This window comes from Poecilia latipinna, unplaced genomic scaffold, assembly GCF_001443285.1.
Source record: "Poecilia latipinna isolate Pla-1442-1.1 unplaced genomic scaffold, P_latipinna-1.0 Scaffold2695, whole genome shotgun sequence".
Taxonomy (NCBI): Eukaryota; Metazoa; Chordata; class Actinopteri; order Cyprinodontiformes; family Poeciliidae; genus Poecilia; species Poecilia latipinna.
Genome location: NW_015115311.1, coordinates 1 through 15,755, shown reverse-complemented (window position 1 = coordinate 15,755; position 15,755 = coordinate 1). Strand labels below are relative to the sequence as shown.

The 15,755-nt window shown below is 38.2% G+C and overlaps 2 protein-coding genes across 6 annotated transcripts in view; both read left to right on the top strand.

Moving 5' to 3' along the window:
* Window positions 1-7,343, top strand: part of LOC106938803 (activating transcription factor 7-interacting protein 2-like) — a 10,542-nt gene extending 3,199 nt beyond the window's left edge. For 2 of the 5 annotated variants that reach the window (XM_015020976.1, XM_015020977.1), the window contains 13 exons: window positions 2,150-2,222; window positions 2,444-2,575; window positions 2,797-2,865; window positions 2,983-3,020; window positions 3,131-3,171; window positions 3,262-3,317; window positions 4,056-4,101; window positions 4,293-4,366; window positions 4,484-4,529; window positions 5,091-5,152; window positions 6,188-6,349; window positions 6,449-6,636; window positions 6,759-7,343. In XM_015020976.1, the coding sequence (XP_014876462.1) occupies window positions 2,150-2,222; window positions 2,444-2,575; window positions 2,797-2,865; window positions 2,983-3,020; window positions 3,131-3,171; window positions 3,262-3,317; window positions 4,056-4,101; window positions 4,293-4,366; window positions 4,484-4,529; window positions 5,091-5,152; window positions 6,188-6,349; window positions 6,449-6,636; window positions 6,759-6,969 (1,198 nt within the window). In that variant the 3' untranslated portion in view covers window positions 6,970-7,343. Of the gene's footprint in view, window positions 1-10; window positions 904-1,492; window positions 1,526-2,149; window positions 2,223-2,443; window positions 2,576-2,796; window positions 2,866-2,982; window positions 3,021-3,130; window positions 3,172-3,261; window positions 3,318-4,055; window positions 4,102-4,292; window positions 4,367-4,483; window positions 4,530-5,090; window positions 5,153-6,187; window positions 6,350-6,448; window positions 6,637-6,758 lie in introns of those variants that run through there. The other 3 variants (XM_015020974.1, XM_015020973.1, XM_015020975.1) reach the window with 3 other exon arrangements.
* A 1,436-nt stretch (window positions 7,344-8,779) lies between these two features.
* On the top strand, window positions 8,780-15,693 carry LOC106938802 (deleted in malignant brain tumors 1 protein-like; the record flags this gene model as incomplete). The annotated part of the gene is made up of 12 exons (XM_015020972.1): window positions 8,780-9,105; window positions 9,894-9,929; window positions 10,015-10,332; window positions 10,598-10,882; window positions 11,555-11,863; window positions 12,549-12,842; window positions 13,354-13,638; window positions 13,719-14,012; window positions 14,104-14,388; window positions 14,460-14,747; window positions 14,876-15,163; window positions 15,412-15,693. Coding segments are annotated over exons 1-12 (2,995 nt in total), but the record flags the coding sequence as incomplete, so codon positions are not given.
* Window positions 15,694-15,755: the final 62 nt, after the last annotated feature.

The following is a 15,755-nucleotide window of genomic DNA, read 5'->3' as shown; positions in this document are numbered from 1 at the left end:
TGTACTTAAGGTAGAAAGAGCAACTTTGAAGCTATCGTACTTTTCTAAAAACATCTTCCCCACCGTACCGGAAATGTACGAATACAAGGAAAAACACATCAGCCGTTGCCAGTTAAAACCGTTATTTTGTCCCATCATCATCTAACACGTACAAGCTTGAAGCATCATTATTTTACCCATATTAAGAGTCTGAAAGGTTTACATTGAAGTGAAACTACGCTATATTTCTAAGACCGCGTTGTTCTGGAACGTTCCTTCTCCAGCTTGCAAAAATGCTTCAGAAAATTGTGTGCCCGTGTGCTGCCTAACTAATATTGTCTGTCTTAATCTTAAAACCTACCTTTTTCGTTGATGCTGCTCCTTGATTCAAGGTTTAAAATATTTTAATGGCGAGTCATGTAGTCATCAGAACAACAACAAAACAAGAACTCAAAACGTCTGAGATATACATCAGTTTTATGATTATAAATGAATTTCAGTTTTTGAATTGAATCACACAGGGCTGCATAGCGGCACTGTTGCCTTTCAGCAAGACAGTCCTGGGTTCAAATCCCGGCCTGGGGGTCTTTCTGCATGGAGTTTCCATGTTCTCTCCGGAGATGTACTACTTTACTGAGACGCCCCTCCACGCTTTGTGCCTGATGTTATGAGCTTCTGTTTCCACAGTACACCAGAGACTTAACCCAGCATGTCATCCACACCAAATCAAAGTCCAGCTTTCACTTGCTCTAGCGAACCTGCTGGTCTGTCAGCTAAGCGTAAGAGAATGAAACATTTCTCCAAAAAGCAGTCGAACAACTTACGCCGAATAAACATTGGCGTGGCCTTTCAAAGATGGCGCGACCTCAAAGATTCGCATGGATTCAGGTCTGACGCACAGTTGGCCTTGCATCTTCTTCATGAGTAAGTTCCGTGTTTAAAGCTGTCTTAGCTGTAGCGCAAGACAGAACTGTCTTGTATACATGTGCATACATACCTTTCTGGCTTGCACTTTCACAGAGTTTGTCTCTTTTGCTTTCTTTATCTCTGTTGATGTCTGCACATCTCCATTTCTGGGCCATAAAGAGAGCTTTGACTGTACTGCTCTGCTTGCATGGAAAATGTACTCACATGCACAATGTGCGAGTACCCCCCCAAAAAAGTGGTATTGCTCCTTTATAAGAGCTTTTTCTCTCCTCTTACCAAAGTAATGGCTTCCTGGGAAATGTTAAACCTCTTCTCATAGAGGAGATGTTTGGGTCAGTCTTGGTCACGAGAGCTTTACTAGTGTATTTCTGAGTGGGGTGTAGCTTTGCTGCTGATGTGATGCTTTGTGTCTTAGGTTATTGTCAACAATTGTTGGCATGCTTACATTCACTCTTCTTATGACTAAAAGATGAATGAAAAGACACAATTTTCTTTATGTATCAGTAGAAGACACTTGAAAGAACATATGCTCAAAATATTTTATATATATTTGTTTATTAATGTATTTTACTGACTTCTTGTTCAGGTTTGTGACTGACATTTGCCTCCAGCGTTACAGGTGGGAAGTAAAGAGGTCTGGTCATGTGACCTTTCACACCAGATGCATGAAATTGATATTGCTTAGAGTAGACACTCTATTATTTTATTTTAAGACTTCAATCAGTTGCCAAAAGTCAAAACAATTATTTTAGAGCTTCTGGAAGTTAGAAAAAATTTTGTCTGGCAACAATTGTTGCCGGTGAGATTAAATGGGTTGAGAACCAAATCTGTAGTTAAAAATTTGAGTAGAAATCTTATGTTTTTTTTTTTTTTAAGAAAAGACCTCAAGTGCAAAATTAGACAATAAGATGGGACTAGGGAGGGATCCTTGGGGAATGCCATGTCTAAGTGAAAGACAAATTCAACTTTTTATGTTGCACGGCAGTCTGAAAAAGGATTTGGAATTTTTTTTTTTTTAAATCAACCTGTTCATAATTTCTCTGCTGTTTGTCAGTTCTTCAATGGTGTATGTTGCTTTCTGGCATTTGACTTTCTCTCACAGTGGTGTTGCATATAGTGCTGAGGGGTCTGCTCCACTGGGATGCCATACTTCTTGCTTTGCAGTTTTTGTTGGTAAATGCAGATAAAGGCAAACTTAGCTAATCTCTAATTGTTTCTCTTTACTTTTTGTTTCCTTGAGAAGAACAGAGACATTTCCTCCTGTGTCTGGACCTGCTGAAGCCGGCGATATGAGGCTAATGATCTCCCAATCAGAAGTAAGAAAATACCTGATATTTCTGAGGAGGTTAATATTAATTTAACAATGCAGTTGATAATAATAAAAAAAAAAAGCTTAAGCCAAAGCTTTATAAAACTATGAAGTGGAATTGAATCCTTTGGACATATCTCTAGACATTGCATGTGCAAGATATTTGAAAAATGTCCAAATGCAAATGCAATGAATTTGCATCCTTAATGGCATTCTGTGTTTCTACAGGTGCAAGCTCTCATTGAGCAGGAGGCCCATAAAGCTGTGGCAAATAAGGAAAGGCAGATTGAGAGTATGATACAACGCATTCAAGACTCAAATGATGAAGCCAGCTTCGAAACGTCCATTCAGAAACTAGAGGTGGGGGGAACACAAGAACAGAGAACATGCATGGCATAAACAAAGTACAGCATGCCAGGAAAAAAAAAACCCTCTAACCAGTTGTGAAGCAAGACGGTGGACCTGTCATGGCTTGAATATGATAAAGTGTATCGGAGGGTGCTTAAAGTAAATAAGACATTTGCAAAAGAGCAAAAACAAGAAGCTGTTTTTACTGAACGCTTTTTTGCTGTCTTCATCAGAGTCGAATCGAAGCCATAGCGAGGAGAGCGGAGGTGGCTCTCTCCTACTTAGCAAGTATTCAGAAGCAGGTTGGTACAATCTCATAGTCTCCTCTGTTTATGGGTAACGTCTATCTTAATATTAATACTTTAACAATGACGCCAATATATCCCAAATTTGAATCTTAATTTTCAACATCCTTGCAGAGTTCTCCGTCCTCCGCTGGTGACGCTGACATCCTCGGGTGCGTTTCAGCTCATTTAGTGCTTCGTCAGTAAAGACCCTGAATTTCCTGTGCGACTTGTTTTCATTGAATAAAGGTGGAAATAATGAGGTTTGCTGTGAACTTTGTAGGAAAGGCCCACAGCGTGACCCTTTGGAAGCGGCGTCACAGAGTAAGAGCTCATTCGGCAAAATTGCTCTGGTATCCAGATTGACATTGCATTTGTTTTTATTTTTGCGTGCTTGTTTCCTTGTAACCACAGCAGACACAATGAGAACAAACCGTGAAGCGGAAAGTGGGGAGCTTCTCAAAATGATGGTAAGTTTAGAGCAATTTATCCCTTACTAGTAAATCAGTCTGTTTAGTTTTGAACGATCTAATGCACAGTTTCCAAGAAGGATCAGTGTGTCAGCTCAGATTTGCTTTGCAAGACCTGCACATTGGGGTAGAATTAAAATATATTGTTTTTTATTGCAATGGCAATAAAATTGTTGGTGTAAAAGGTTTTAGTATTTTGTCTTTTTAGCCAAAAATCAACCAGTTTAATCATTTGAATCCTAACAAAGTGGAGAACATCTTCAGAGTGAAACATGTACATTATCCAACAGGCCACACTGTTACATTAAGTGATGCTACTTTACTGACAGTCTCAGGAGGAACAAACTGTTTCATAAAATACATATTTGATTATATTGTGACTTTTTCTTTTCATAAAATGAATATACACATTTTTCTCAATAGATAATAAAAACACACTAGTAGCCATATTTGCTGTAAAACTTAATTTCTCTCCTTACTCAAATTGCTATAATTTGATGTTAAAATTAGTTTTATTACACACTGTAAAAAAAAAAAAAACAATACAATACCAGCAGCTGTGGTTGCCAGAATTTTACTGATTTTATATGGTAAAATTATAGATGTAAATTCCCATAAATTAGAGACGTTTTTTTTTTTTTTTGACAGTGCAAGCAGCAAATAGCCAGATATCATTTTGTCAAATAATTGCTGTTTGACTCATAACAAAGCAGCTTTTCATTGGTTTGTTTTGTTCAGGAGACAACAAGAAACGCACTGAAGAATTTCCGTGCCGACAATGAGAGTAAGTTCATGTCACAGCAGCAAATATTTTAGTCTTTAAGGCGAAAATAGATTTTTGGTATTTAGTTTTTAGAAGAAAATATGGCCTACGTGCATTTTTTTAACTATTCAAAAATATCTACAAACATAATATTCTATTTACTAATTCTAATCTTTTAATTTTGTGTCCTGCCTCTTCTGATTTGTGCAAAGCGTTGACCACTGCCTTGGCGAATTTAGAGGACCCTCCTCCCGTTCTGACGCCTCGGTGTTCTCCTGTTGCTACGGTAAAATTATATTTTGTTTGTTTAAACATACTGATCATAGTGTGGCTAACTATGCAGAAGCCGAAACAACTTCCTTTTAAGTACAGCATGAATATACTGACATATTTTCCTTCATAGGAAAGAAAAATATGTGGACAAAAAAATCAGTGGTCAAGTAATGAAGGTAAGTTGCTCTGCAGATATTTGACTGCACCAGATAAATCCATTTTTATGACTGCCTATATATGTCATGTGATTCTCACACAAATCCACACATACTCTCCATGACACTGATTTGATAAATCACAACAAGTCCCAACATTTACGGTTTATCCATTTTTCTTTTACACCAGCATCTTTTGTATTTGTATCGGATTAGCTGGATTACAGTGCGAAAACAAATACCAAACAACAGGCACACAGTAGATCCTCCTATCCTGAGTCATGCACACACAGTGGCTTTCAAAAGCATTCACACCCCTTTTTCATATGTTGTCACTTTAAGCCATAAACATAAATACGTCTCATTTGAATTTAATGAGACATACACAAAGTGGCATACAGTTGTGAATTTGAAGGAAAATTACACGATCCAAAGCTTTTGTTTTTCAAATAAAAAACTGGAAAGTGTGGTGTGTAAAAGTTTTCCAATTGATTAGATTCAATTGAATCATCTGAATAGAAACCAAGCTGTTTGTTGTTATTCCCTCCTGATGTTTCTCCGTGTTTTTCTGTGACGGAGCAGATTTATGTGAGAAGCCGCCGCCACCGCCGTGTCTTAGTCCCTGTGACTCTAAAGAGCATAAGGTAGGATTGGAGTCTGCTTGCTTGTTAACATTTACTTTCTTTATAAGCATTTTTTTATTTAATAATTAAACTTTTTTTTTTTAATCATAAAATTGAAAGAAGATCAGATTTCATCACCCATTGCTATTGTTCTCACGTCACCCTGTTTGTTTCTCTGGATGCAATGATGATCCACTTCAGTGATTTTGCAAAACAAGTGAGTGCAAGTAAATGGAAAAAAACAAAAAAGTAGTTTGAACGTGGAAGAACTCGCAGTCCTTAGCTTGAAACCCTTCCTAAGTTCCTACAGGGTGAAGATACAATGAACATGATGTAAAATAAACAGCTTAATCTTTGTGGGCGTTTTTTGACATTAAAACAGATAATGATCCTCGCCCATGTGGACTGTTTCAATTTCCACGAGTTTGAAAATGTCAATTTTGGAGTGGACCATATTTCTTGGTCAGTTTTGCAACATCCTGAACGATTTTGCTTTCACTGAATGATTTTGGATCAAATAACGAAAACCTGGGCACAGTTGGTGTTCCAGCATAGAGACCTAAAACACATCAAAACTGGTTGTGGAATAGGAGAAGCAGCGAGGCGTTGAGCTGTGAGAACGCCCTCCTGAAAGCCCTGTTAAAACATGTGGACTATGTTTAGATCTTGGATGAAACCTCCAGGAAGAGTCGCCACATGTTCAACGCAAATTTTGCTGTAAGCTTATCTGTGGATATGCAAAGGGTGGTAACATTTAAATCAGTAGATCTGTTTTTATATGACTGTGTAAGCATAATTCTGCCCATGTGGGTGAAAAGCAGGAAATAAATTTAAATCTGCACACCTAATTCTTTTATGGTTCTGTTTAAAAAAAACAAACAAAAAAAAAACTGAACATGTTTGTGTCAGTATCACTTTAATACTTAAGTAACACAGGAATTGTAAGGATCTTGCTGACACTGTAAATGTTAATGCAACTGACAAATCAACCACACATTTTCCATAAGATTTGGTTTTATTTTATTTAATTTCTTCCTTTTGGTTTGTCAAATTCTGAAGGTTGCCAGTATAAAAACAGAGGCAGCAGATTCCCGCAACGAGAATCAAGACTACTTCGATGAGCCCATGGCTAAGCGGTTAAAAGAAGAAGCTTCCTCTCCTGGCCACAGCAGCAGTCCTGCACTCAGTGATTTGGAAGGCATAGAGTCGACGAAGGAGGTATTTCAGACGCTCCACAGATGGAAGACAAAGAACGTTTTGCAAATCTCATCACATCTCTTTGGCCCCCCTCTCCCCCTCCCCGTCCTTCCCCAATAGGACATGTTCGTCTATCCGCCTCTTCCCAACACCCCCTTCCCGGCCGTCCTGAAGATGGAAGCGGCTTCGTACAAGATGCCTCCGAGAGTAGACGTAAACCTGGCCTTCATCAGGAACCCAACTCGAGTCTCCGTCCTCTGGAACGTGGAGGACGAAGACCCCAGTTTGCCACCGATGGAAAGCTACACGTAAGAGACGGCACTGGAAAAAAAAAAAAAAACCCTGTTGCGAGGAAGGCTGTTATTAAAATATTGTGAAGGAGAAGAGTTTAATGCCACACGTTTCCTCTCTCTCTCTCTCCCTGCTGCAGCATCCTGCTGGCGATGGAGACCTTTAAAGGGAGCGGCGTCTTCCTCAAGTGGGATACTTACGACAAACTGCAGGCCAAGTCTCTGCCCATGTGCGCTCTGATCAATAAGTTCAAGCGTGGGCACAAGCTGTGTGCTGCTGTGGTGGGCAAAGACATATTTGGTCGCTACGGACCCTATAGCAAAGTTGTTACGGCGATCCTGCCGGACTAATTCGGAAGAGGATGCATGCAGGAACGCCTTGGAAACCTAAAAGCTTTCGTTTATTGCTTTGATTGTTCAGAATGCATTTTGTTGTTGTTCTTACGCAGGCAGAACTATTTGTAAGTAAAACAGCATGCACTCAAATGCCCGTAAAGTGAGTTAAGAAGCAGGTCAGCTTTAGAAAGATGTCTCTTAAAAGTTTTACAGTCGGGTTCCAGTTGGTAAAATAAGTGCCAAGATGTAAATATTCTTAGTTCACCTTTGTGTTTAGATGCCAGGAGGAGAAGTAATGGTGCTATCTTATCTTTAAAAGCATGCAAGCAAGATTTTAACGAAATGTTGGATTTTGTTTATTTGCAAATAAAGTTGACTTTTAAATGTTACTTACTTTTCATCAGCTACTACATTTTTTTTCTGTTGTAAAGTCAAAACAATTTAACATATTTTAGCTTAAATTTTGTTGAATAAAATCTTTGTTACATTTTACCTGGATAATTTACTGACTTTTTTTTTTTTTATCTTATAAATGCTACATGTAATTTGTAGCCCAACATCAGCGAGTGCCTTCCTGTGTGTTTATAAAAGGTCAACCTGTGCTACTCGGTGAACCAAATGAGATCCGTTTCCCTGTTTTTAACCAGTTGGACCATTTCCATTTCGGTTTTCTACACAAATGTTGTCGTTTTAGAAACAGCCTCTGCTTTGTTTGCTCGTGTTTGAGTTTTGAGCTTCATCTACCCCTGAATCCAAAAATAACATCAGTTTTTCTCAGTCAGGCCAGCTTTTTATTCAAATTTGAGAAATCCGATCTTCTAAACTAAACCGATGACATTTTTTGTGACATTATTCGTTCATTTCCATTAAACAAATATCATCCAAAAAAAAAAAGGTTTTAGGAGAAACAAAAATGTTTTGTAACAGAGCATATTAATTAAATGATACAAGCTTGAATTTCTGTAAATTGAATAATAAACATTGATAAGGGTAAGTACGTGTAAAAATGTTTTCACTGTGCAAAACTCAGGGCATTGACGTCCGTTTCTTCGAACGCCTTGAATGCTCAGCAGCAGGGATATCCCTCGTCAGCTTAGTTCAGAAAGTTGACCTGATTGAGCAAAACCAATGTGATTTTTAGATTCCGCTCATCAAAATCACCCTAAAACGGTTGGAAAAACCCCAGACAATGATTTGGCTGTTGACCAGAGTAGTTTTTACCTGTTAACCCAAACATCTGTTTACAGACTTTGTAGATAAACACCTATAGCATCCAGAGTTCATGCAGATCTTTTTCACATCTTTCACATTACATCCACACATTTCAATATTTTTAAATACTTCAATGTATTTTATTTGGATTTAATGTCGCAGACCTAGACAAAAAAAACAAAAAACAAAAAAAAAAGCATGATTGGGTATTAAATGAAAGGTTTGCTTTCTTTCTTTTCAAATTGAATTAATACAGTCTGATGTACATACTCTATGTATTTTCTCTTATACTTTCCAAGTGGTTTCCAATAAATACTAGCCAGGCTTTCGACAGTTTGTCGTACGAGGAAAGCAAAGTTATCATGTAATAGTTTGTATCAGCAAACTATTACATTGCTCATTGAGTGAGCAATTATGAAGAAAAAGAAAGTGTTGGGCCTGATGCTTGTGGTTCACTGTCTGTTCTCTACGTAAATAAAAATCAAACTGGACTTCAACGATAGGTGGATAAGTGACCCTTAGTGTGAAATTTTTTTTTATTGAATAAAAATCAAAACAATAAAACAGTACCCGTTTGATTAAATTCTTCTTATTTTGATATATGAGGGAGAGACGAGATCTCCAGCTAGCAGCTTGACTAGTAGCAGCTCTGTGTTTGCTGTAAACATCCATGGCAAAAATAAATAGAGCTCCTTTGAATACAAGGAAGTACATGATCATGTATCTCGCTCAGGTTTCAGTTCATAGAAACATCCTCAATTTGTGTAAATACTGACCAGGTACTGATCTACCCCCCCTCCCCCGTGGGGTTGACCAAGTGGGCATCCATAAATGATACCGTCTGCTGTTCTGTCCTGTAGTGTTTGTGTTCGGTCGTTCATAAGTCACCGACTTTTCAGGCTGTGAAGATGTTAGATCTGTTACTGGGTCTTGTTTCAGGTGAGCAAAAATATTTTTGGTTCTAATTTTTTGATTATGAAATTGTTCAATGTACGAAAATGTTAGTAAGTCAATGAATGACCATCTTGAAAGCATTTTTGCTCTATTTTATTTTAAATAAGACAAAAGGAACTTTTCAACAAGATAGTGGAGCTTCTTTTAATTCTCTAATATTGATTTTTAAAAAAAGAACTACAAGTTCTACTGGCAGATTGTATCCCAAATGGGAAACATGTTTTGTAATGAGTAAAATTATCTGCCAGTGGAAATCGTATTTTTTGATCAATATTAACGAATTATTGATTTAAAACAAGCTTCTATTCCTTTCTGAAAAGTTACTCTAAAGTTAGTTTTGCCTTATTTCAAGTGTACTAAGTAGAAACTAGACCAAAAACACTTGGTAAGATTTTGTGCTTTTCCAGTGCAGTTGGACCAAATATTTGACTGGAAGGATTGAATTCAGATTGTAATACTGAACAACAGATATAATGAGCAAAATATTGTGGTTTGGGTAAAACTATTTGATTAGAATTTTTATAATATCTGGAATGAACACATATCTGTGAACTGTGATTTTATTAAGTTGAAAAGCAGTCATTGTAACCTTGAAAGATGCTGACATGTGAAGAACTTGTCAGATAAGATACACCAAAACCATATGCTCTGGATTTATCAGAGTCTTTGTCAAAAATAGTATTTTTTTCTGAGATTTTCAACATTTTTCTGGTGTTTTTATTACTTTGTTCTCACATCACCATGTGTTTATTCTCTTTCTCTCTCTACTACAGCCTCTTTTCTCTTGTGCTCATCTTCAGCTGCCGGAGGTCAGTCCATATCTCCAACTTTTGCAGTTATTGTTTGTTTAATACTTATTTTTAAAATGATTATTTATTGTTTATTTCATTTCAGGCAATGTTGTCAGATTGGTTGGTTCGAGTTCAGATGGGTATTGCGCCGGAAGAGTTGAAATCTACCACAATGGAGAATGGGGAACAGTCTGTGATGACGGCTTTGACTATAATGAAGCTGATGTGATCTGCAAACAGTTAGACTGTGGACCACAATTAACTGTTCATGCATCCGCTCACTTTGGTGAAGGCACAGGAAAGATCTGGCTGGATGATGTGAGCTGTTCAGGAAACGAAGATTTTCTTTCTGAATGCAGCCACAGAGGATTTGGAACCCACAACTGTGACCATAACGAGGATGCAGGTGTCACTTGTTCCTGTAAGTGTGTATAAAAATCCAATGTTTTAGATAACACACAGCACTCAGGATTTCAGATAAAGCCGATTCAGTTCTGTGACAGTGATGGATGTGAGATTAGCTGTATTGAGAATAGTAAAATGATGCAGTCATTCAGAAATGTCTTTCTGAAACAGACATGGCTTGTTCCTGCTTCTTGTTGTAGCCACACTCATCTATGCTGCTATTAAGTTGGTAAAACAGAATGTGCTTATTTCTTTTTTGTTATTTTCTCATGTAGCTGTAGCTCATCAGATCTTACCATTTCCATCATGCTCTGGAAACGTCCATTTATACCACGATCGGGGATGGAAAGTACTCAGTTATAACGGCTTTGACACAAATGCTGCTAAAGTGGCCTGCAGACAGATGGGCTGTGGTCCATCAATCTCTCACTTAGGCCACGGCTACAGCTACAGCGCCGCGCTGCCTGATTTGAGCTGTTCCGGAAGTGAATTTTCTCTGTATGAATGTCAGCACAGTAATTCTTGGACATACCAATATGGTTCCTATGCTTATGTCTCTTGTTCAGGTATGGCTCAGTTTCTTCTACTTTCAATAATGTATTATTAATGTCTTCATGATTCTTATACATCAACAGCTGAAACCCACACATGTAAATATGTTGCATAAAATACACAACCCTGTGTTTTCGGACTGCCTGGCATGGACTTAGACTGAAAGTTTCCTGTTTTGGGTCAGTTAGGATTAACACAATGACTCCTGTTTTCTGAATATCCCTGCAGTGAGAATTATTTTTAAGAATTTTAATACTTTCCTAATTATAATTAACACACAAGCACACAAGCACCTTCATGCTTAAATCGTATTAATTAAAAAAAAATAAATCTTGTAATTAGAAACGCAACATAATTTTGGTGATCTTAACTGGCCTACATCTGGAAACATTTTTGTAATTTATTCACAGTCATGTATCATTTTATACACTGTAAGCATTTTGTTTAATCTGTACATATTTTGTTTGTTCTAAGGAACAAACAAAAAAAATGGACAGGGCTCAGTTTCTTTTTTTTTATGAGTTTCAGTACATCTGAGCTCAGACTTAATGCCAAGGATTTAAAAGGTTGAAATGTTTTTATTTCAACCTAATGATTCATAGTTACCTAATGATTCATAGTTACAATCTGAGTCTGAGACCAATCCCTTTTTGCTTTCTTTGGCCCTCATCTTATGCACTTGATAGATTATCCAGTCCGTCTAGCTGGGCCGTCTCGGTGCGCTGGACGAGTTGAAATCTACTACAATGGTGCCTGGCAAACAGTGTGTGATGACGGCTGGGACTTGAATGATGCTCAGGTGGTCTGCAGTCAGTTGAACTGTGGTGTAGCCGTGGCTGCTCCTCACTCAGCGCACTTCGGAAAAGGATCAGATAAAATCCTGTTTGACGATGTGGCCTGCACGGGGAGTGAAATACATCTGACTCGATGCTCACACAGAGGATACTTGGTACATAACTGCAGTCATCATCAGGATGCTGGTGTGATTTGCTCAGGTGAGAAAATGTTCATCACTTCTCTCTAAATGTAGTTTTAGTTCAAAACCAACATGTAAACGTGAGTTCTAGTAGAACAGCTTTGTTCTCTGGCTAGTCTTTCTAATGTGAGCTTCTTTAAGAGAAAGGATTTGATTCAGCAGCTCTTCATCTTTCAGTATTATTATATGTTAGCATTGTGTAGTGTCATACATATTTGTTTTGTAATAAACCAGGCTCCATCTTTTAAACGTTCATCTATACATTTTGCCAAATATTTTTTCTTTCAAAAACTCCCTTTGCCCCTATTTTAAATAGCATGTGGGATGAACATTGAAAATATGCAAATTTCTGGGGATTCACCGGTTTTCCACAAACACAGAAGCCAGCTTCCTGTTCCGATGCTTTACTGTGACAAGGACATTTCTACTGTTTGTTTTGTATCTGAATAGAGAACACATTTATTAAATTAATACTCAGTACCTTTTAATTACTCTTCAGTCATCTTGAGCCCCTTTATAGTAGAATTTGACTAAAATTTGTTCATTTGCATCATTTAGGTAAAGGACTTTCTATACTTTTTAGAAAGTTTTCAGATCAGTGTTATTTTACAAAAGAATCAGTCAGATTGCTTGTACACCTTTTATAAAGTCCTGTTTTTCCCATTCAGTATTTGTCTATTAATTGTGCCTCGTGGTTTTCATAGCCGGCCTGAGCAGGTTAATTGGGCCAAGTAGATGCTCTGGACGAGTTGAAATCTTCACCAATGGATCCTGGGGAACCGTCTGCAATAACAGCTGGGACATAAACGAAGCTCGAGTGGTCTGCAGACAGCTGGGATGTGGTACAGCACTGAGTGTCCTTCACTTTGGAGAGGGAACAGGAGAAATTAATGAAGTGACCTGCACAGGGAGCGAAAGATATCTGCCTGAGTGTTCGTACGGTAGAGTTGGAGCTCAGAACTGTAATCACAGTCAGGATGCTGGTGTCATCTGTTCAGGTAATGTAGGTTTTCTACTAAATGTATTGGTAAAAACTTGTAGAAGTAAAATCTAATCTAAGTCCTCATTGGGAGAATTGGAAAAAGTTCAACTGTAGTTATTATTTTATGAATTCAAATGGTGTTTTGCAACCCTCCAAAAAAATCCCTACCACTGTAAGTGACAATAAATTACACACTGACTGTATCTCTCCATAATTCGGGGACTCATTTAAAAAGATATGAGGTACTTTTGGAAATAAAGTAATTAATGCAACTTTAAAGGAAAAACTTAACGTAATATTGTGTCTATTACATCCAGAAACAGTGCAGTGTAGTAAGTCAATCACAGGCTTTTGTTGACGACAGACTGTATAAAAGTGCTGCAATAAATAGAAGAAAATAGAATCTGTGTCGTCATTGTACAGAAATGACTTCAAATCTGAAGCCTGACAGTCCTTTATGAAATGTATTTACTTTGTTATGGTGACACTGTGTGACTCTGACACTATGTAATGTGTTTTTTTGACAGGCCATATAAGGCCCACTATTGAACTTACTCCTCAAGGTGACATCACCTTGGGTCGTAATGTCAGCATCAGTTGTTCAGTCACTGATGCACAAGTAAGAGGGATATTTGTCTTCACGACGACCACAGGCTCATTCAACCGGGCTGTGAACTCAAGCAGCAACTCTGCTACTTTCTACATCGTTCAGGCCACTTTCAATGATCAGGGATGGTACAAGTGTCAGCTTCAAGTCATGCTTCCCAATGAGAACTTCACCACTCTCTTTAGTGACACAGTCCAACTAAGAGGTATTACTGTTTTGCATTCATTTACTCTTATAACTCTAAATAAATGTGCTGAGAAAATAACAACTGTCTCATTTCTTTAGTGAGCTTTCCACAACCCACGATCAGTATTGAACCCTCTGGAGTGATTAATCTCAATCAGGATGTCAAAATAATTTGTTCAGTCACTAATGAACAAGGAGGAGGGTCATTTATCTTCAGGAAGTCTTCAGGAAGTTTCAGTCAGACTGTGAACTCAAGCAGCAACTCTGCTACTCTAAATATCCCTAAAGTTACCTTTACGGATGCAGGAGACTACCAGTGTCAGCTTAAAGTGAGGATTTCTAACGAAGACTTCAGCACCAGCTTCAGCAGTTATGTCTCACTCTATATTAACGGTGAGTTTTTATCTTTATTTTGCAAATAAACTGAGTTTACTATAGGGTTAAAGTATTATAACAGGTGACCAAACTTTGCACCATTTTTCAGGTGAAATTCCAAAACCCAACATCACCTTGCAGCCTGCCGGTCTGGTTTCTTGGGGTCAGAGTGTCAGCATCAGGTGTGACGTTATGGATGGATTGAGTGGATCGTTTATTTTCACAAACGCTCCCAGTTCTGTCATTCAGACTATAAACTCAAACAGCAACTCGGCTACTTTCCATATCGCGCAAGTCCGTTTGGGAAATGAGGGATTGTACCAGTGTCGGTTTCAAAGAACGGTTTCTGGTGAAGTGTTTCACACCAACTTTAGTGACCCTGTCTGGCTAACTGGTAATTATTTTTATTAGCTTTGACCATTTGATTAAACATAGAAAAGACGTGATGTTTTTGTTGCTTTTTAGTGAACCTCTCACAGCCGACCATCACCTTGGATTCTGCCGGTGGGGTGATGTGGGGTCAGGATGCCACCCTCACCTGTTCAGTCATCGAGGGTCGGGCAGGAGGATTATTTGTCTTTAGGAGAACACCTGGTAATTTCATCCAAACTGTAAGCTCGAGCAGCAACACAGCTACCTTCCATATCACTCAAGCTAACTTGGGAGATGAGGGATTATACCAGTGTCTGTTTCAACGGAGAGTTTCTGATCAAGACTTCAACACCAGCTTCAGTGACCCTGTCCAACTAACTGGTAATTATGTTTTAATTTACATTTGCCACTTCTTATGAAATCTCTAAAATATACTGTGACGTCTCCTCACTGTGAATTATGTCAAAGGTTTATGGGCAGTAAAGCTTTTCTCTTGTGTATTTTTTCAGTATTTCTTCCAAAGCCCAGCATCACTTTGGATCCTGCTGGTGTGGTTTCTATTGGTCAGACTGTCAACATCGCTTGCTCAGTCTCTGAGGGTCAAGTAGGAGGATCATTTATCTTCAAGAAGACATCAGGACCAATCACTCATGTTGTAAATTCAAGCAGCAGCTCGGCTTCATTCCACATCAGTGAAGTCAACTTGGTGGATCATGGACCGTACCAGTGTCAGTTTCAAAGAAGGTCTTTTAATCAAGACTTGAGCACCAACTTGAGTGATTCTGTCCAGCTAACTGGTAATGTTTTGTCTTTATGTTTTAGATTGTTTTTCCCTTTCACTGAGTATATTTAAGTTGTTTTTTCTCCACTGTCTCTTTCTGGTTTACTCCATTGCCATTCCTTGTTTACTGGATCCTCCATTGTCTGCATTATTTTGTTCTGCTGCTACCTATCTGCCCATATCAATAAATTATTTATTTCCACGTGAGTCTCCACTTTTGTCCTCTTTTACAACTTTCTAATTTGACATTGTGTTATTTTTCAGTGAGCCTACCAAAGCCTACCATCACCATCCAGCCCACTGGTGTGGTTATGTGGGGCCAGGATGTCCACATTACTTGTTCGATCACTGGGGGTGAAGTAGAAGGATCATTCATCTTCACAAAGACCCCAGGTCCTTTCACCCAGACTGTGGTCTCAAGCAGCAACTCGACTATTTTACATATCCATCAAGTCAACTTTACAAATGAGGGATCGTACCAGTGTCAGTTTCAAAGAACAGATTCTAGCTCTGTTTTTAGTGATAATGCGAACCTGAACGTGACAGGTAATTGTTTGTGAAATTAGCTTAATGAAATAGTTCAAAATGACATAAATAACATTCTCATT